This window comes from Lathyrus oleraceus, chromosome 7 (assembly GCF_024323335.1).
Source record: "Lathyrus oleraceus cultivar Zhongwan6 chromosome 7, CAAS_Psat_ZW6_1.0, whole genome shotgun sequence".
Taxonomy (NCBI): Eukaryota; Viridiplantae; Streptophyta; class Magnoliopsida; order Fabales; family Fabaceae; genus Lathyrus; species Lathyrus oleraceus.
The window spans coordinates 34,333,668-34,355,656 of record NC_066585.1 but is presented as its reverse complement, the minus strand read 5'-3'; the positions used below and the strand labels follow the sequence as shown (position 1 = coordinate 34,355,656).

The 21,989-nt window shown below is 36.1% G+C and overlaps 3 protein-coding genes across 3 annotated transcripts; 1 reads left to right on the top strand and 2 right to left on the bottom strand.

The window, feature by feature from the left end:
* The first annotated feature begins 13,528 nt into the window (after window positions 1-13,528).
* Window positions 13,529-14,703, top strand: LOC127106398 (uncharacterized). Its single transcript, XM_051043693.1, has 2 exons — window positions 13,529-14,174; window positions 14,282-14,703. Exons 1-2 carry the CDS (start codon window positions 13,572-13,574, stop codon window positions 14,651-14,653), a joined length of 975 nt encoding a protein of 324 aa, XP_050899650.1. The 5' UTR covers window positions 13,529-13,571; the 3' UTR covers window positions 14,654-14,703.
* A 484-nt stretch (window positions 14,704-15,187) lies between these two features.
* LOC127101872 (uncharacterized) lies at window positions 15,188-15,801 on the bottom strand. The gene is made up of 2 exons (XM_051039305.1): window positions 15,543-15,801; window positions 15,188-15,463 (listed from the first exon to the last, which is right to left on the bottom strand). Exons 1-2 carry the CDS (start codon window positions 15,681-15,683, stop codon window positions 15,188-15,190), a joined length of 417 nt encoding a protein of 138 aa, XP_050895262.1. The 5' UTR covers window positions 15,684-15,801.
* A 686-nt stretch (window positions 15,802-16,487) lies between these two features.
* LOC127107140 (transcription factor MYBS3) lies at window positions 16,488-17,774 on the bottom strand. Its single transcript, XM_051044417.1, has 3 exons — window positions 17,307-17,774; window positions 17,017-17,216; window positions 16,488-16,916 (listed from the first exon to the last, which is right to left on the bottom strand). The coding sequence occupies exons 1-3, from the start codon at window positions 17,608-17,610 to the stop codon at window positions 16,647-16,649; spliced, it is 774 nt and encodes a 257-aa protein (XP_050900374.1). The 5' UTR covers window positions 17,611-17,774; the 3' UTR covers window positions 16,488-16,646.
* Between the last annotated feature and the right edge of the window lie 4,215 nt (window positions 17,775-21,989).

Here is a 21,989-nt window from a genome sequence, read left to right as displayed (position 1 = left end):
TCATGACCAGGAGCGCCCGAGTGATACACACAATGCTGTTCAGGCCTATACCACCACCGAGGGTTGACGGGTATGGGCGGCGGGTCTCTAGGAGTGATCAAGTTCCGCTCTATCAGAGTGGGATACAGTTCGGCGTAGGACATGGGGATTGGATCGAAAATGATCTTCTTCCTCTCATTACCTGTACCAGCTTGATTGTCAATAGGAGGCTGATAAGCCTGCTGCTGAGGATAATGTTGCTGACGCTGATACTGCTGAGCGGGTCTTCTCTGTTGCTGTTGAGTTTGAGTTGTTGGGATAGTCACAGCAGCAACTTGCCGATATGGTCCTCTATTTGCACTCCTTCGACGGTGCACGGCATTTGTTTCATTCTCTCCCCTTTTGGGTGCCCCAGAGGATGGCCTTTTAGAATTGGAAGAGTTTGAAGAGCCAGGATCTTGTATCCTTCCTGCTTTGATGAGGCTTTCAGTTCGTTCTCCACAGACGACAACATCTGAAAAGCTACTGAACGGGCAACTTCCCAAACGACCCATGAACACACCTTGCAGGGTTCCAATGAACATGTCAGTCAGTTCTCTCTCCAGCATCGGAGGTTGCACTCTGGCGGCCAGCTCACGCCATCTCTGAGCATACTCTTTGAAACTCTCCTTGTCTTTCTGATACAAGCTCTGTAACTGAGTTCGGCTTGGCGCCATGTCCATGTTGTGCTTGTATTGCCTTAGGAAGGCCTCACCCAAATCTTTCCAGCTTCTGACTGATTCTCGCTTCAGATCCATGTACCAATCCAAAGATGCCCCAGATAGGCTATCTTGGAAAAAGTACATCCACATCTTTTCATCGTCAGTGTAAGCAGAGATCTTCCTGAAGTAAGCCTGCACATGGGTGCGAGGACAGGAGGTACCGTTGTACTTGTCGAAAGAGGGTGCTTTGAACTTGTAGGGGATTTTCAACCCTTCCACTAGACCCATGTCGGTCACATCAAACCCAAGGGAGTTCTGACACTCCATGACTCGGACTTTCTCAGCGAGAGCATCCACTTTTCTGTCCCTCTCTTCGGTTTTCACAACATCATAGTCCTCACTGAGGAGAGTAAACGTGTCCTCTTGTTGATTGACAAACGGAGCTGGATGACGAATCGGAGCCCGGGTAGCTCTGACATTGACCTCTGCAGCAAGAGGCTGTCCGTTGATTCTGATACCCTCAAGTTCATCCCCGATGGCATAGTCGTTAGTGGGAGCAGCAACATTGATAGTCTCATGAGCGGGTGCAGCAACAGGCGAAGCACGGTTGGATGTTGGAATCACAACTTCCTGTCTCTGGGCTAAGGCACGCAGCTCCTCTTGCCCCTGAACGACCCCTTGCATCATTGTCATGAACTGGGCCATGTTTGCCCTCATCTCGGCCAGCTCTGTCTGAACCTGATCCATACTTCTCTGTTGATTGAGCCTGGTTGAATACCGGTGTGGTCTTCGATCAGTTATCCTGTCTCAACAAAGGAACCGGAGTGAGAAGTCTTGTCCCCAAACATGTCTGCAATGCAAGGATGATATGTGCATGATATGTGTATGATGCGGATGCTATTTTATCATGAATGATCCTGAAAAGGATATGTGTATGCGAGTTAACTTTTTTCATTTTCATGCATTACTATTTTTTTGAAAAATAAACATGCTATGATGCAAATGATGCGAACATGACTGGTCAGGCTGTGCGTCTCAAGGCACAGGGTCAGAACTTCGGCTTGAACTCTGATCACAACCATCTGAAACCCAAAGTCAATCTGATCAACTGGCATCTGAACCCATGTCTGGAGAACTGAGTCACCATCTGAGCGAGTACCCTCAAATTCAGCCCAGGGATCCGAAATAAACGGAACCCTATGATCAATACCAGGGTCGAACCTCCGGCGTCCAGAAATATAACTCGTAGTCACCATCAATACCAGGAGTCACCGACTGTACCTGTAATGATCAACCCTTCCCCACTCACGGGTGTAGTCTAGGCCAGGGTAAAGCTGAGAGAAACGCAGCATAAATAACCTTTCACAGAAATACTATCATATACACACCCGAAGTATGTAACGACAGTATCCCACCAGGGTCTGAACTGCTCGTGATATCGATGTTCCGCTAAGTGGCGCCATACCACCCGCTTCCCATGAATCACTCTATTCCTAATCATCCTAGATTTTCACTCATGGTCTGGGTGTTGGACCTTTTACCTCGACTGACTCCCCCCCCACACAGAGAAAACAGACAGCCAGCCAGCAATGAATAATGAATATGAAATGCAAACATCAATGCACACAATCAATGCAAACAATAAATGTACATATATACAATGAATGCAATAAAATACAACAAGCAGAAAGCAACCAAAACCCTAATCCTAGAGAGCGCTAGGAGAGACTCGCTCAGGGAAGATGGACCAGCATAGGTCAACTTCTCTCATCCCCAGCAGAGTCGCCAGCTGTCGCATTACGCGAAAAACCGGCGGGAAAAGAAAGAAACAACAGAGCCGCCACCGTGCGTTATTTATCCCAAAAGAGGGAAAGGAAACGCTCGAAGTAAACCTAGAAAAGAACATGGTCTCGCGACCAAAGAGGATGGGTTCGGGAGTCGGTTATGCGAAGGGAAGGTGTTAGGCACCCTACGCATCCGTAGTACTCTACGGGATCCACGCACACTAGGAAGGAAAGTGGTTGCTAAAACGCTGCTCAAACTCACACACACTGGCTGAAAGAGACGAAAGAGACTGACTGAAACTGACTCGGCAGGATGTCGCATCCTGGGCCTACTTAGTCTATCAGGCATAGACATCAGAGTCAAAGTAGTTCGGACTGGGGAGACGACACATGCTCGCTAGGATGTCGCATCCTATGCATACGTATCTTCTCGGACGAGAGAAGAATCAGAGCATTCGTAGCTCGGCTGACACGCACACAAGCAAACAAGACACAGGCAAACGTGGAGCCTGACTGCCAATCGCTGGACTTATGTCAGCATCCGAACCTAAAACACACGCAAAGAGGCAAACATGGAGCCCAAATGCCAATCACTGGACTTACATTGACATCCGAACCTAAACAACACAACAGATAGATAGGGAGTCGGGGACTCAGCCTATAACTGTCAAACACAAGCAAACAGACAGCAAATGCTAAGGAGTACGGGGACTCGAGCTTAGCAAAGGTCAAACAGCACACACAAAAGAAAGAAAAGGCGCCCGGAGAGATCAGCTCAATCTCCTGCCTACATACTTCATCTGGTGTGAAGATCGGGGCGATGTAGTTCCCCTACGCAGGGACAAGGATCTAGCCTAACCAGATAACAGAGGGAGACACAACTCTAGGGAGACTACGACTCGAGCCTAGACGTTGTCATGCAAAGTCAACCCTAAGTTAAGGTTTCTAGCTAAATGGCACACGGGCCAACCTATCCTAGACAAGGCTTGCACAGGAAGCAAGGGTCTCGATTGCAACAAGGGCAAGAGAAAGGGGAAGTCTCCATCGCAACGAGGGCGAGAGAAAAGAGTTAGTGTTAGTGGTTAGTCAAAACTCGGCAAGACATCGCGTCTCGTGCCTACGTATCTCATCTGAACATGAGAATCAGAGTTGCCGTAGTTCGGCCGATCAGCTAAACATGGCTCACACAGGGAGCAAGCCACACAGACTTGACTTTGCACAAGGGCAAGTCAAGCACAACCTATCTTGCACAAGGGCAAGCCTAAACTAAAGCCTAAAGAGGCAAACAAAGCAATCACAAACACATACAGCATAAAATAAACACACCAACAAGGGGGCTCAAACATCAAAGGTTAGGCACTAGGGCCAACTGGAATGGGGTAAGTGTGCTCTTAACCTTGCCATTGAGAGGCTAAGGTGAAGCAGATGAAAGGAGATGAGGGGTGTGCCTCATTGCTTCTATCTCAGATCAGAGAGAGAGCATCAAATAATAGAAAGTGGGGGAGTTCAGAAAGATGGAACTCTTTCCCCATTATTGACTCGATAGATCTTGGGTTTTTATCTCAATGCTTCAACCATGTAATGGGAGCAAAGAGAGGACACACTGAATAGTGGGGGATAGGCTACTTATCCCTACCTTCCACCAATTGCCTTACTTGAAGGACTTTTCCTGCTTAGGACAAATTTAAACACACACAGGCATTGCCTCTTAAGGAGGACTTCAGACAGTTTGCCCGGCCAAATTAACAAGCCGGGACTCCAGACTACATGAAGTAAAAGAGATTATACCTTAAGCAAGTTGCTAAAAAGCAAAGCAAAGCAAGTTCAGAGAACTTAAGCAACTAAAGTACCTGCAAAAGTCAAACAGATCAGTTCACAGTTCCACAGTTAAAACCAAAAGGAATGGATAAACAGTCAACTACAGAAAGTCAACTGTGCAAAGCAAGACTCAAACACATGAGTCAAACCATCTGCAAAACAAAGGTTAGTACATGATATGTAATCAAAACCAATCACATTTGCATGATCTCAATGGCAATGGTGCTTAACCTGAAACAGAAACTCAATAGTAAGCACAATAGACCACTAGGGCTAGCCTAGGGTCAAGGATGAAAGAAAAAGTCAAAGCAGCAAGTAAAAGTCAACCAAAGTCAAGGTCAAACAATTAGGAAGCAAACACAATTGGGCCCACATTCAAATCATGCATTATGACCATTTCATGAACATTTGAAGTCAAAGTAAGGCAAAGGAAAGCATACAAAAGTCAACAGAATGACTTGCATCAAAAGTCAACCCAAACATTTTCAAAAATCATCAAATAAATCACACTCAATCCTAACATCTAACATGGTATACATGTAAAATTTCATGGCATTTGGATGAGAGGAAGGCAGTCAATTAAAATCATGAAGTCAACACAATTTCAAGTAAGCACAATGAAAGTCAACAAGCATGGGTCAACTTCAAAAAATCATATCAAATTGAAAACAGAAGAGAAATGAATGAGATTAACACCAATGCAAAGCTTGAGATGTCTAGTTATCACATATGAAATTTCATGATCATACAATATGGTATGAGAATTTCCCAAAAGGAATGGCAAGGTATAGCACAAAAAGTCAACAAATGACTAAGCATGGAAGAAAATTCTCAAATAAATTGGAAACAGAACAATTAATTCTAGGAAACTTCATACATCAAATGGACATATAAAGGAAGGATCATGCAAAATTTGGGGTCATTTGGGAGCCAAGAAGTATGTCAAAGAAAATCATGAAATGGCATAACATTGGTGTGACACAAATTGTCACACCCTACTTCAGAAAATCATATCTCACACACCACATAAGATAAATGCACAAACTTTACATCAAAATGAGCATGAATGAGTGTAGAATAACCACAAAAATTTCAGAATCATTGGATGCATCATCATTATTTCACAAAAGAAATGGCAAAAGGTACAAAATAATGACACATGAACAAAAACCCTAAAGCCATTTAAAATCCAGCCAACCAAAAATTCAGCAAAAATCATGATTAAATAATAGACATTCGTGTGCAAATGATGGAAAAAATTCATGAATTTTGGAGTTAAATTGAGTGAAAAATGATTTTTGTAAAATGAAGTAACAAAATGAAATAAGCATTGAAATGAATTGGTTTTAATTTGAATTAAATAAACCGTGGGGCATTATGGTAATTGTTGGTTTAATTAAGCGAAACGGTGCGTAGCACCTGGGGATGTGTCACGCATCAAGTGGTAGCATGGCAAAAAGAATAATGCTGCATATGTAAAGCAAAATAAGCTAGCAGCCCAAACGTGTTTCATGAAGTGGACAAATTACTGTGTGCTAATAAATGAAACGGTGAGTATCAAATTCCAGACGTGTCAAGCAGTAATAGGTAGTATGGCTTTGTAACACTGCTGCGCATGCAAAACAAACTTAAACAAACAGGCCAAATCATTTTTCATGAAATGAGACAAATTACTGTATGCCCATAAATGAAACGGTGCGCATCGTGGTGATGTGGCACACAACAATTCAGCATGGGCAATGCAACAGGGAATTTACGCAGAGAAACAACAGATTCGACCAACACACGATCACACAAATGGAATTTAGGGTTTTCTAAACAAACAACAGCATTCATCATCCCTTCATCCAATCCGAAAAAACTAATACACCCAGAAACAACAATTGGGCACGGCAATCTCAACAGCAGACCAAACATAAGTGTAATCCAACATCCATTATCCTTAACACAAACTAAATATAGAGCAGCAAACAAAATAAACATGAACATCAACTTTCAGATTGACATATCTTCACCAATATCTAACCATTTTCAACAACTTATAGCTTAAAACAATCAGCAAAGAAGGACCTTCATGATACATGGCATGGCTTAATGAATAATGAGATTCGAAATATTACCAAGTTTGAAGCACAATGATGATGCAGTGGCTATTTTGATGTTGCAGGCAAAAACAGATGCATGTTGTGGTTGATATTGATGAATACTTAAGGTACCTTGGCTCAAAAATGCTTGCAAGTGCTCAAATCTACAAATGCCATTGTTGTGTCCACGAAGAAAACAGTTGATATGCTGCAATACAGTTGAGTTTTGGTGCTCAAAAACACTTCCAAATGATGTCCAAGTGAAGGAACAATGAAGGTTGTTCGAGGGTTTTTGAATGTTTGAGCAGAAAATTCACTTTTGGTAAAATGCAAATTGAGAGAGAAAAGAGAATTTGGTCGTGGCTGCTTGTGTTTCTAGGGTTTCAAAGTGTCAGAAAAATACTTTATATTGTCTGTTTAAGCTTCCCTAATCACATGCTAAACCAAGTTTAACTTAATGAACAAAAAATGCAAAAATGCTAAGTGAGCATGAGTGGAAAGAGAGGTGTGAGTTTGGCACGATTTTGGGCCTTAGTCATGCTGTTTATGACCAACACAAATGCTGTTTTTAGTTTGCTGATGGATTGCTACATTGCCTTGCTCTTATTTTAACCAAATTGTCATATTTGCACTTTTGGTCAAAATAGTAGTATGATGATGAAATGAACATGAAATTATGCTTGGAGCAAGTTTCAAATGACATATGAAGCAAATCCCAATTGGCCAAATTGAGAAAAAGTCCATAAATCAAAAAGTCAACCTTGGGTCAAACTTTGATTTTTAAAAGAATAGGTCCAAAAATGCCATTTTGAATGGTAAGGTTTTAGGTCATGAAATTTACATTTTTGGAAAGAGGATGAAAAATGTGGTTTGTAGGAAAAAACCCCACCAAATTTGGCCTTATGGTTTGAGAGATATGCTCAGTTGAAGTTCAAAAATTGATGAGAATGAATTGATCATATCTTGACAACCACACATGGGATTTGGGAGTTCTTGGACTTTTTGAAAATGGGAAGACAAGATCTTCAACTTTCATGTTGGGCAAAAATTCATTTGGAGCTTGTATCATGATGCAAGTTGAGGATCAAGAAGTTTCTATTTTTGGCAGTTGAAATTACAGGTCCAGTTTCTATTTTTGGAAATTTCCTGATTGGCTTCAAATTCTTCCATGATGTTGATTGCCATGACACATGAGGCCTATTAGGACATGAATAAGCTCCTTCAAATCATTTCTATCCATCAAATCCAAAGAATCAAACACAGTTGACCAACTTTGACTTTCTAGGGTTTTGGACTTGACTGTGCGCTTCTGATGAATTCCAAACCCTAGTTCCTTGAGATTTTGACTTCAAATGATGTCTCAAGACATATGAACTCTTGATGACTGATCATGGTGCCCAAATTCCACAAGAATGGCCACCATCCACTGCTTTGATTGATTGTCGACTGTTTAGGGTTTTCTGCCTGCCTGTGCCTTGACTGTTGACCTCTGAGCCTTCAACCCTTGACTTGAACACTTCAAATAGACCTCCAAGTCATGTGAACTTGTTGGACAAACCCTAGGGCTTTGATCCCTTGAGAAACACCTTTGCTTGATTGGTTGACTGATCTCCTGATCAGTTTGACCTAATTCTTGCTTGCTTGTTCTTGAGGCAACTGAGGGACAATGCAAATGCTATGCAATGTATCATGATATGCTATGACCTAATATGAAATGGTATGTATAATGATAGGTGCAAATTTGAGGTGCTACAATAAGCAAGTAAAAAGATGGAAATGACAAGGATGCCCTTCAACTTGAAAATGGGAAGGAAAACTTTTCCTCTTGTTGCGCCCGCCACAAGGCCATGGCGCCCGCCACAAGGCCAATCTGATGCGCCTTAGTGGAAGTAGTGGGGAACGTGGCAGTTGAGGGAGGTTGAGCTTGGACACGTCATGGCAGGGTCTATGGCGCCAACCATGGTGGAAGCCACAAGTACAAAATGCTGAATTTTAGGGTTTTTAGCTCTTTTTCGCTCCTTTTCTCGATCGGGGCTCCGATTAAAGTAAAAACCTGAAAACAAAGAAAAACATAGTAATAACACAACAAAATAAAAATAAAACAACTAGAATGCATGTGAGATCGGAGTTGAAAATACGGTAAATTTCAGTGTTATCAGCTAGCACGCATAAATGATTAAGGAACGCAAATCAATCGAAATAAATCAAAACATTCTATAGAAATTGAATTAAGCATACAAGACACATAGCAGAATATTGAAAGGAAAAAGAAGTTGGATTGGAATTTATAAAACCTCAAAGTATCAGTGGAAACATGAATCAGTAGATCAACCTAGGTGATTAGCTCTCCATAAGAATTGTGGTCGTATAATGCAATTTCGTGAGTAGTGAATACACTAGCAATAGCACTTCATTTTAGTTTCAATATTACAAGAGAATCGGGCCATAATAGCAACCGACACGAAAAACATAAAATTCGACCCAAAACTAATTATTTTATTAAGTATGGAACACAAACACATTATTTTACTCTTATGTACTCTGAATTAGCTTCTGACTTTAACATAAAACTTCTAGCTTATCCTCTCATCTTTCTAAAGCATATTAGAACGCGTCAAAAGACATCATGTAGCTCAAGTTATAGCATGCACAACGGGAAGATGTCAAATTACCGCTTATTTAGAAAATAAATAACCGAATTAAAATAAAAGCAGAAATACATTAAACTTAGGAAACATCTTCAAAATAGTAAAATAAAAGCAATAAGTCATAAAAAAATACCTGAGCAGAAATTAAAATGTGTTGTATTAAAATACATTAATCAGATTACATGATTGCCTGTTATGGAGCATTGATTGTGTAGCAACCACATATCTTTTACTGTTGTTGGTTTGCTCTAATTTTGTACTCCTGCTGATCTTTTCGTTGTTGCTATTGTTTTCTATGTGTGTGGTGCGCTCAATGCTCAACTTATGATGCACATCTTGTTTATTTTTGAAGAATGTTGTTATGCCAAATTTTCTAAAGAGGGAGACTGTTAGTGCTTTTTGGATTGACTGCATTATGCAAATCAACATGGTATAGAAACATGTTGAACATGATGTTCTAGCTGGTGTGGCACATCTGACCCCATATGCTGTTTGTGAAGAAAGGACACATGTAAGAACAAATGTCCCAGCATGTGGCCATTGTTTGTAGACATTTGTTGCTATATTTTAGCAATGTTTGACGTGATTTGTTTGACAACTAGGATTTAAGAATAAATTAATTTAAATGAAGATTTGAATTTGAATTTGAATTAAAAACAAATCATATATTTTGGAAGGAGACTTTTATGGAGTAAATCAAATCCAATAATATCTACTATTATTCTGGACGAAATCAAAGTTGATATCCAAATAAGAAAAAAAACCAGAATTACTTTGCTATTTAAGGAGACTTATTCCTCACGTTTGAGGGTGTGAGCTAGGATTAAATCTTTGTGCTAGTGTTTTTGTTGAGTCTTTTGTTTTTGTTTCTTGTACATCACATTATTGCTTCATTCATATCATAAGACATATTAGTTGGTTTGTTTAGTTGAGTTGTAATTCAACATTCATAATTGCGTTTATTGATGTTGATCACTATAGATTATTGATTGAGATAAAGTGAGAACGGGTTCTCATATTTAGAGGGAGAACTAAATAGAAAGACACTTGAGTAGAATTAAGAAAAGGGACATTGAACAAGGAGTTTGTTAATCTAAGACACTTTGTACTAATTCTATAAGAAGAGTGTATTGACTTTTTGGGTAGAGTGCCCTATAGATGTAGACATTGTTTGCACTAAGCTGGATTAACAATTCTTGATGTTCTTTATTGATTTAAACTTGTTTTATTATTGTTGTCATCGTGTGTTTATTCTGGTATAACAAGTTGGATAAGATGTCCCAGACACCTGGTCCAACATTTGTCCCTCGAGGAACAAAATTTCAGGATCCACCCATGAATATTTTTACAAGGACTTTGCGAGTTTGATCTAGGGGGAGTTATAAATGTCTTTAATGAGATAGCTTACCCACTTCTTAGGATTACAAATAAATCAAACTGAAGTTGAAACACTCATAAGCCAAACAGATTATTGCTTAGAACTCTTAAAGAAATTTGATATGAGGATTTGAAAAGTATCTCAACTCCCATGGCTTCAAATGTACTGATAGATAAAGATGAGTAAGACGTAGAGATCAAAATTTTCCAAGTGTAGAGGTATAATGGGATCTTTACTCTATTTAACCATGAGCAGGCCATACATTATGTTTAGTGCATGCATGTGTGCTTGAGTTCAAGTGTCTAATAAGGAATCCTACTTTAAGACCGTAATTTTTTTTTTTGAGGTATCTTAACTAAATATCGCACCATGTTCTTTAGTTTTCCAAAGGTAGCGAATGTAGATTAATAGGTTTTTTTGATTCCAATTTTCCGGGTTGTAAGTAGAATAGGAAAAACACTAGTGATACTTGTCATGATGTTTGGAAATTGTTTAGTTTCTTAGCATAATAAGAAGCAAAATAATGTTTCTCTTTCTACCGCTGAGGCTGAATATGCAGCCGCCGATAATGTTTTACCAGAAGTCTTATGGCTAAAGCAACAATTATTGGATTTTAATTTAAAACTTGGTTGTGTTCCAATCAAATGTGATAACACTAGCGCGATAAGCCTTACTGAAAATCCCGTGCTTCATTCACGTACTAAACATATAGACATCTGACACCACTTTCTAAGGGATCATGTTGAAAAAGGTAATGTTATTTTTGAATATGTGGATACGAAAAATCAATTGGCTGGAATTTTTCCAAACCTCTATCCACTGAATACTTTCACAAGATATAGGGAATTGAAAATCTTGGATTCTTCGTGTTTTAAATAGATTTAGACTCATATTTCGTTTCTTTTTCTATATGTATTATATTGTAAACTAACTTTTCCTTGTAGCAAGTTACATTTTAATCAACCCTGCTGGTATGATTCTACAACTTCTATCTTTAACTATATCATCGTTGTATTTTATTCTATGTGTCTATTTGTTTGCTTCTTACATTCTTTATTTCATTCATTCATTTCTAGGTTGTTGTATGACTGTTCGTTTATGTATTAAAAACCTTTTAAGTGCATCATGTTAATTATGCACATTTGAGTATTTCTTTATTTTGTTCATGCATTATTGAATCTTCAATTCATGTATGTTTTGATCGCGTAGCTGTGTTGCTGTGTAACCTCATGTCTATTTTCACATATTGTTGCATTTGGCATGTCTATCTTCGTATATCTGAAATATATTCTCATGTGTTGTATATTCTTCTTAGCTATGTATAACTCACTTGTTTCTCTATATTATCATTTGTGTTATTGGTTATTTTACATTTAGCCTTATTAGCATCCATCTCTTTTTGATCTTGTCAAAGGGGGATAAATTGTAATGTAAATGTATATTTTATTTATGCGTTTTATGTTCTTCGTGCTTTTGTGAAATGTTTCGGGATGAACACAAACAAATGGAGGAAATCGTTGATCATACTTTGCTTCTGTTTAAGGTTGAATTAATTCCAATTGCAAGCCCGTGAAGCATAAAAAAGGGGGAGACTGAAGTTGCATGTTGCATGTCTCTGCCTCATGGGATGAATATTTTGATTGATTGTGTTTTAAGCTTTTGATTTTGTTTATATAGTCACTGAGTCTCCTCATCGATTGCGCATATTAGGGTTGATTTTTAAAACTGTTTTAAGCATGCATAAATCAAAGTGTCTGGTTATAGTTTAAACAATATGCTTTTTAGTCAATTTATTGAATTTTTGGATCAAGAACTATATTTTAGAATGGTTCAAATAATGACAATGTTAGAATCTCAAAATCACTTTAAATTTTACAAAAATAAGATTCTAGAAGTGTAATTTGAATCTTCTATTTTCATGATTCAAATCAGGATTACATGGAGCTCAGGTACCTTCGAATCACAAACTTCATTATTCAAATCACAACACTTTGATTCGAATCATAAGACAATCTTTAATACAATATAATTTTTTAAAATACCTCAAAGCCTCCAAACACAATATAATTGTCCATGCACAATTCACAAGACGACAAAGTGATATCATGATATTTATTTTTGGGTTAAATACACTTTTCCCCCCTGTAATGTTAGCGAGTTTAGGATTACCCCCCTGTAAAAATATTTTTTGTAAACCCCCCCTTATGTTATGTAGATTCCTTCATAGAACCCCCTAATATCCAGGTGGCATGGAATCTAATAAGAGGTCCTACACCTGGCATATTTTTAATTTTGTTAAAGTGATTATGTGTCATTTTACACTTTTTAATTTCAAATACCCCCTTAGAAAATTAGGGTTCTGAACATAGCAGGGAAGACGAAGACGAAATTTCCAGGGGAAGACGAAGACGAAGAAGAAGAATGCAGGGAACGAAGCAAACGAGAAAGACGACCGCAGTGAAGACGAAGATGAAGACAACCTCAGCGAATACGAAGAAGCGATCCAGCTCAGTGAAGACGAGCTCAGTGAAGTGTCCAAAGTCCGAGGTTAGTAAAAATTTGAAGTTCATCAATGTCGTAGGGTAAAATTTTGAAATCAACAATCTTTGACATGTGGGTATAATATATTGACAGGATTCACAACACTTTAGTGTTACACACCACCATGGGGGTGAATTTTACAGGGTTTTTGAAGAAGAAATTATATACAGAGGGGGTACGGATACGACAGTTAATGGGATACATGTTTCAAATTGGAACATGGATAACATTGAGAAGTTGTTGAGTAGGTTAGGGTATAAGGCTGATTGTGTTAGGGTATGGACAAAAGTTTTAGAAATTCAAGATGGTTTTTTTCTGATTAGGAAAGATGATGATGCTGTTGATGATTTTGCTCTATACTTTAGTGCAATGAATGTGAAAGGAGATTTGTATGTTGAACATAGTACTGGGAACATGGACCCTGCTGATAGGGAACCTAAATGTGTGAATGATGATGACCACCCCCCTGATAATGGAATTGATGGGTTAGATGAGGAGAAGGTAGAGGGGTTAGATGACAGTGAAGATGAAAGAGCTACTGCTTACTTTGATGGGTTAGATGTGATACATTGATGAATAATATCTCAGAGTCTTTTAATGCTACCATTCTAGCTGCTAGGGACAAACCTATACTCACAATGTGTGAGTGGATAAGAAAATATCTGATGAATAGGTTATCCACCTCTGCAAGTAAACTAGAAAATTGGCCACATAAGGTGATGCCAATACCTAGGAGAAGGTTAGATAATGAGGTGTTCAATAGTGGTCATTGGTTGCCAACATGGTCAATTGCTGAGACTTTTCAGGTTACACATAGTTACAACACACATGAATTTATTGTTGACATTGCTAAAAGGTCATGTAGTTGTAATTTTTGGGAATTAGTAGGAATTCCATGTAGGCATGCTGTAGCTGCTCTGAGTTATAGAAAGCAAAACCCTGATGAATTTGTTGATGCTTGTTACACAAGAGAAAAGTTTGCACTATGTTATGGATTTTCAGTAAGTCCAATCAATGGTCAAGATATGTGGCCAGAAGTTGAGATGGAACCACCTCTACCACCTGCATATAAAAATGGTCCTGGTAGACCTAAGAAGATTAGGATAAGAGAAAGTGGAGAGGATGGTGCAAGGAAGAGAAGATCTGGTGTTGCATATAAGTGCACCAAATGTGATAATTTTGGTCACAATGCTATGACTTGTAAGGCTACCACTCAGGATCCCAATGCACTTAAAAGAAAGGTAATTCATTGTGATATACATTTTGTCTTACATTCTACATTCTGTCTTACATTCTTCATTGTGATATGCATTGTGATGACAACCATACATTGTGTCTTACATTGTAGAGAAAACCTAAAAAAGGACATGTGCCAACTGCAACTGATATGCCAACTGCAAATGATATGCCAACTGCATCTGATATGCCTGCCCCAACTGCAACTGATATGACTGTTCCAACAAATGTGCCTGTTCCAACTGATCCACAGCCTCCAACTGATATGCCTGTTCCAACTATTATGAGTCAAACAGGATCTAGTGTGGCTGCCTCAATCACAAAACAATCCAGAAAAAGGGTTGAAAAAAAACCTATCATCAAAAGAAGGCAAAGTGAGAGGATCAAGTTGAGTTGGTTTAAAAGACCCATAACAGGTGAAGGAATATCTAGTGACAAACCAATTACCCTACCAGAAAATGAAGACATACCCACTTCAAAATGAGGGACTGATTATTATGTTTCTGCTATGTATTTTGTAATCCTTTTGGAAAACTCTTTTGTAATGCCAACTGATCTTTGAAGACATGTATTTTGTAATCCTTTTGTAACAAACATATGCACTTACTGTGATGATCAATTCTAATGTATCAGTTTAACATTATTGGTGTGTATTGTCTATAAAACACAATGGCTAGTCTGTCACATTTTTTTCTTGTTTTTCATAAGCCAAGAGATAGACTACATTAATATATTTCAATTTATTTATATGTTTACTATGTCATATTTTCTTTAGAATTACTGACTATAAAATTGTTCTGTAGTTTTCTGATGATTTTGCAATTTTGCTCTTTCATTATGATATAACTTTTTTCTGTCATTATTGGTAGATTGAATGCTGAAAGTTTAATCAAATAATGATGCTGCACTGACAGTTTAAGATTGATGAACAGATTACATTTCATTGATGAACACATTACAAGTTCAACATTACATTGCTGAAAAACACTAATGACATAACAATTACATGACAGACTCATTAGACTAACTTAACCATAGCTGCTATCAACATCCATGACAGACCAATTACAAACATTAACCATAAATTTTTCCTCTTTTCCATTGCAATCTTTTTCTTCAGTTTTTCTAACTTGTTAAGCTTTCCGACTCTGCAATCTATCTCCTCAACAATCTCTTTAGCAAATTCAATCAAATAAGCCTTGTTGACTTCACATTGGCGGCATCCGGACGGATTGGTTTCTTTCACTGCAAACTCACTGACCAAATCATCCCACAAAAATAAACCGCACCCATTCTGCAATTTGAGACAAACACCACCAACAATTAATTTCGAAATCAAACTCAAAATAATAAAATGCTTCAAAATTGCTCACCATATAATTCCTGCATTTCCAAAATTTGCGACCGGGGTTTTCAATTGACTTGGAGACCAACAACTTCATGGTTTCATTGCATCCACATCTTGGTAAGCCGTTTCCAACTTCACTCGTGGAAGATGCCTTGCTGCCACCCATAACCCAGATGAAGGGGACACGGACGAAGATGAAGAGAGGGATGGATTTGGGGTAGGGATGGATTTCACGAAGAGAGAGAGGGATGGATTTGGGATAGGGATGGATTTCACGAAGAGAGAGAGGGATGAATTTGGAACCCTAATTTCTAGTTTATGCCATGCTGGAGACCTAATGAAGATTCACATGTGAAAATAAAAAAATTAAAAAGCCACGTCTGAAATAAAAAACCAAGATTCCATGCCACCTGGATATTAGGGGGTTCTATGAAGGAATCTACATAACATAAGGGGGGTATTGAAAAAATAACTTTACCAGGGGGGTAACCCTAAACTCGCTAACATTACAGGGGGGTAAAGTGTATTTAACCCTTTATTTTTTAAAGACAAATGACAATTTAGTGTAAGAGAAAGAAATGTTGTGATTATCCAATCTAACTCAATGCTTTTTAGTACCAAAGACTTCTTCTCAAAAGAGGATATCCTGGTATTTAAAAAAAAATTACTTTAAAAGATAAGAAGTGAAACTGAATCAAGATGCACAAATAAATTTTCAATTTTTTAGAGTTATTTTACATTTAAAAAAAAAATTTATCAAAAATTTTTTTATTAAAAAAAATACTTGCATAACATTATTAAGCAAGACACTTTCAATTTTCTTTTTTAAATTTAATTTTCACAAACTGCACAAATTATTAACAATTTGATATAATTAATTAAATTAAGTAACTTTTTTATTTTTATAAATTAAGAATACATATTGTCAAACACTGTTTTGTATGATGGTGAATATTGTGTATGTATGTTCAAAATAAAAGAACCATTGTATAATTCATGGCTATTAATGCCAAGAAAAATGTAATTCTTTTTTATCATATCTTCTTCTGCATGAGGTTAAGTTACACTTGACAAAAATTTATAATTAAAATTACATAATTTGAAAAAAAAGTCCAGAATACTAAATTAATTAAGTGACCCTTATTGGGCCTAGAAGAAATGGGCCAGCTGGAGAGGGTTGATTAACCTTAGGGGGTGTAACAGCAAGTGTAAGGTCCAAATTAGGCACTGCTACATAATTTGAAGAATGATGATTATGTAGCCAATTAACTTTAGAGTAGTTAATTTCTTGATTATCTAATTTAGCTTCTTCTTCTTCTTCTTTTTCAACTTCACATTCACACTTTGTATCCTCTAATTTATTACCTTGTCCTTCTCTTTTGGTGTTCTTGCTCCCAACCTGCAGCCATATCATATCAAATTAATGACAAGATAATAATGCAAATAATGATTAGTAAATTGGATTAGTCTATAGTATTAATAACTAATCATGTATATACCAAGTCAAAGAGACTTGAACGTCGTCGTTTCTTGTTATCGAGAGTTGCTAATCGGAGAAAGTATTTTTGAGCATGACTTGCGACTTGTGTAGGAGTTCTTGTAGTGACGAAGTTTTTAGAGATACCTCTCCAATCTCCTTTTCCAAGCTTTTCTAATCCAACGAGAAATATTCTATGCTCTTCTTCCGTCCATGGAACTCCTAAATATTATACAATAAAAATAATAAAATATAAACTATATACATCAATTATTTAATGAATCAGAAAGATAAATATTAATATATTCGCACCTTTCTTCCTCTCTTGGGATGGACCTATAAAGCAATCGGATAGATAGGCAAGATTAGAGGCGGATTTATGATGATGATGATTATCAGGAATGGTTGATGAAGAGAATGAAGAAGATGAAGAGGATGGTGAGGGAAAAGTGTCCATGCTAAAGCTTTTCTTGATGATGGTATTAGATGATGATAATGATGATGAGGATAGTTGGACACCAAAGAGACGAAGTCCTATAAGCTTTGTGGTGAAGGATGTGCATGTCCTACAATTATGTCCTATGTTACCACAATGTGAACACTTTCTTCTACCCATTATTACAAACCAAAATATGTGTCTAGTTATGAGAAAGAGAGAAAGAGAGAGAGAAAGGTGAGAAAACGAATTGGTTTGGTGGTATATATGATAGGATGATGAGGGAGTGAGAAATGGAAATGGAAATATATGGTCGCATATTCAAGCTACTTAATTGGACGGACATACTTTTATTTTAAAATTTGTTGGATATTTTTTGCTATAAATAATCATAGAGACACCAATTCCTTATCTTATTATTTTTGAGCATTTCTGTCTTATGGGCCTATTCACCGTGCATTTGGATCTGCCTGCAAATTATTCAATTTTATATTTAAGACTTTGTAAATGGTACTCATGACAAGAGAATATAACATATACTAAAACCTCACATAATTTAGTACAGTTTATTTGAATTTTAGATTTGTCTGATCCAACAACAGTAGAAATAAATGAACCAAAAGATAAATGTTATTTGAACACCATGGTGTCCAACACGGTATAGAGTATATTATTTTATTTTATCTTCTATTGTCACATTAATTAATAGTTATAAATGATGTATTTCTATATAGTATTGGAATACTGGGTTATGTGAGTGTTCAAATAAGAGTACTCAATATTGAATATATATAAGATAGAACATAAGATGTTTTGGATATGCAGAGCTATGATTAGGTTCGATAGAGGAGCGAGAATGAGAGAGTGAAAAGAATTAAACACTCATGATCATAAGAGGTTTTGATATTAAATATAATTAAAAATGAAAGATAATTGATGTAGGAGTTCTTTCTTTTATATATTAAATATTTTTGTCAATTTTTAGTGGACTTTAGATTTAACCACCTAGCCACTCACACTTAGCCACTCACACTTGAATTTCAATAATTCATGAGAGAATCATTCACATTGGGTGAAGTGCAACCATAAAAGTTAGCAAGACACCATCTTATCATCTAAAGTCATAGTTAAGTTTCACGTCAATTCGAAATAGAGAAAATATTAAATATATAAGAGAGTTGATTCATATACCTTATGTCTTAAGACATTGGAAGAACATGTGTTGTCAAGGTCTCTTATGATCATGGACGTTAAGTTCGTTGACGATCCCGACACTCCTCATACCCCAAACAATCTATTATTAAATAAATGGTAAAATAAAAATAATCGAGATAGAAATATTACACCAGAGCTTATCCTGGTTCGACCTTAAATTACTCAGATTATCCTTGTCTACAAGAGTTTTCTCTTGAAATTTTTACTAAAAAAATTGAGCTTTTGCTCATGTTCAACGCGACAACCTTTTGCAAACAACTCGATCTTTTATACACGATCATCCCAATAACCTTACACAAATGGCCTTTAGATTCTACACACAATCAATCCAAATAGCCTTAACTAAAATACCTAGAGCTTTTACATAGGTTTAACTTAAAATCCTTAAAACAAACCTTTTACAGGTTTATCTTGAAATCTTAAAATCTATTACAAAAAGATCACTATAGAACCACACTTTTGAATAGACAACTACAACACAAAACAGACACTACTCTTAAATGAGAATGTTTACTATCTCGACACTAAGGCAACTATAATGAAAAATAAATTTATAAAAGAATGAGCATTAGAAAGATAAGAGATGTGTTTTATTCATAAAACGAGTGTATTTTAAAATAAGGATAACCCTATTTTATATAGGCAAAAATCTTTCTAAAAAAGGCAACAATCCAAGGACTTTTTAACCTTTTAATCGATAAAAAACATGTCTTAATTTGTTAACTTAAGCAACAAAAAAACTTTGAACTTCTACGCCACTTAATCGATTACAAGTCTCCTTAATCGATTTGGAGACATTACACAATATTTTAATCGGCAAGAAGAAAAACTTAATCAACTAACCAATGTATTTTTCCTTTCTAAATGATCAAACAAGCTTCTTAGTCATTTAAGAACTTGCTCAGATTATTTTTAATAAATTTTATTCAAAATATGAGAGATTTGAAATACTTTACACACACATTGCCTTAGTACCTCAAAACCTACTTTTCCTAAATTTATAATTAACTGATAAAAATAGGATAAAACATTAAGTGTTGGGTCAAACGAACTTTCATAACAATTCACATATTCTTATCTTCAAGTTATTTTTGCTTGATTAAACTTTTTCTAGAACTTGATTCGCTAGAAAAAATACGTTAAATAGTAGATGTTATTTAGTGGGATTTATTTAAAACTCCCGTGAAACAAGTCACTTTATCTTGTGTCTGCTTCTTTATTGATGAGACTTTAGAAATATTCTTTCTTATGCACTTGTCATCCTTTAAACCATTGAAAGACATTACCTCCACATCAAATAGAATGTACATCTTTTTTGATATATTTAGATAGTTGATATGAGAATAAACTAACCAAAGAAGAAAGAATCTTCTTCTTTCTTTTTTCACTTAAAAGTCGGGCATGATGAATGTCTAATGCACAAAATTAAATGAGAGAAATAAATGAGAAAATCTCATTTTGGCCCTTACTCTCCCATTCTTGTTCTTTTCTTTTGTTAGTTTGAAAGTAACTACCTCAACATGGGCATATAGAAAGAGAAAAGAATCAAAGATTTCGTATATCACTTTTGATAAAAATAAAAATCTAATTTATTTTGTATTACCTTTTGATTAATAAAAAAATGGACCAATACATAATGGAAAAAATAATAAGAAGAAAAAGTTTTTAAAAACTAGAATATTTCAAAACGAATAAATCTAAACTTGATTGAGAAAGATATTTTCAGATTTCAAAGTATTATGTACAAAAGAATTAATAATTTTTTTTATTCTTTTGAATATAAGACATGATATAATCCACGTATGTTTGAAAATAATAATAATATTTTCCTTCGAGAATAACTAAAAAGGAAAATATTCAATTGAAACATGAAAAGATAACTATGTGAAATAGTTCTTGTACATGTCAAATAATGACTTAATAGTTGGATCGAATCACAAAACTCGCAACTTATGTATGAATTTATGGATGATCACACAATAATACTTAGGCTAAACTTTTCATTTTCTCATTGAATACACAAGTTAGTTAGAGTTGGTGGTTAAGATAGTTAAATTTTTTAAGGTAGTTATAGTTTGTTAGAGTATGTGATTGTATACTTGTACATGCACTATGACTATGATAGGGATCATATGATCCTATAAAATCTAAAGTGTATGTTTATATTTAATAATGAAGAATATCACATTTACTCATAGTATGGTATCATGAGCAGTCTCATGGAGAATAGTTTTCAATTCTTCATTATCTTCCAAGTTTCACTTCGAAGCTTGATTGTTCTTTTATTTTTTGGATTCCTCCTCGTTGATTTATATCCACTAAAAACATCACTCTTTGCAATCGTTTTCTTCTACACATGTGTTTTTCATTTGCAGAACCATCATTTGTCTTAATTTAATCTTGTTTTGTCAACAATGGCACCACAACCAACTCAAATTCAAATTATCCTACCTTAAATTGATGCAATGTTGTATGTTCATGTAAGTGTTGGTCTAAATTGTGTGACAATCACGTAAAAAATCAATGGAAACAATTATGCAGTATAAAGTAGATATATTCGCGTAACTCTTAGAGGTAAGAACAAATTGATAATCATTGATGGCTCCATGCAAATTCCAGATTTAGAAGACATCAATCATGTGACATGGGATAAATGCAATCCTTGGATACATTCTTGGCTCATAAATTATGCTTCTGATCCTATTACACAAACCATATTTTTTCATGAAAATCCCATAGATGTGTGAAACGATCTTGTGGAAAGGTTTTCCAAGATTGGTTGTGTTCGTGTCTCTAAACTTAGATTTCAACTTAACAATCTCAAACAATAATCAAAAACTACTCTTAAGTACTTCATGAGATGATTGTTCTTCAGGATGAGATAACTGTATATCTGTCAATTCCATCATGTCCTTGTCCTCACCTCTACAGATATGAAGCAATTAAATCTACCAAAAATTACACACTTTAGGACCAAATCATTCAGTTTCTAACTGTTTTAAATAACCAATTTTCATTTGTAAAGGCACTAATGTTATTGATGGAGTCCTTACCATAAATCAACAAATTATATTCATTATTTGCTCAAGAAGAGGGAAACATTATCCCTATGAGTATCATTGATGAATCCAACATAATACTTAATGCTTATGATCTAAAAAGGGTTATTGTTGTGGTAGAGGTTTCAATCATAGAAGTAGTGGAAATGATAATTCTATGGATTATGCTCATTATAATATATGGACGCACTATTTAGTTTTGTTATTATAAGCATGGTCATCCTCATGTGAACAAGCCTACTCCTGCAGTGTAAATAAAAAATGCATTTTTATCGTATTCATAAA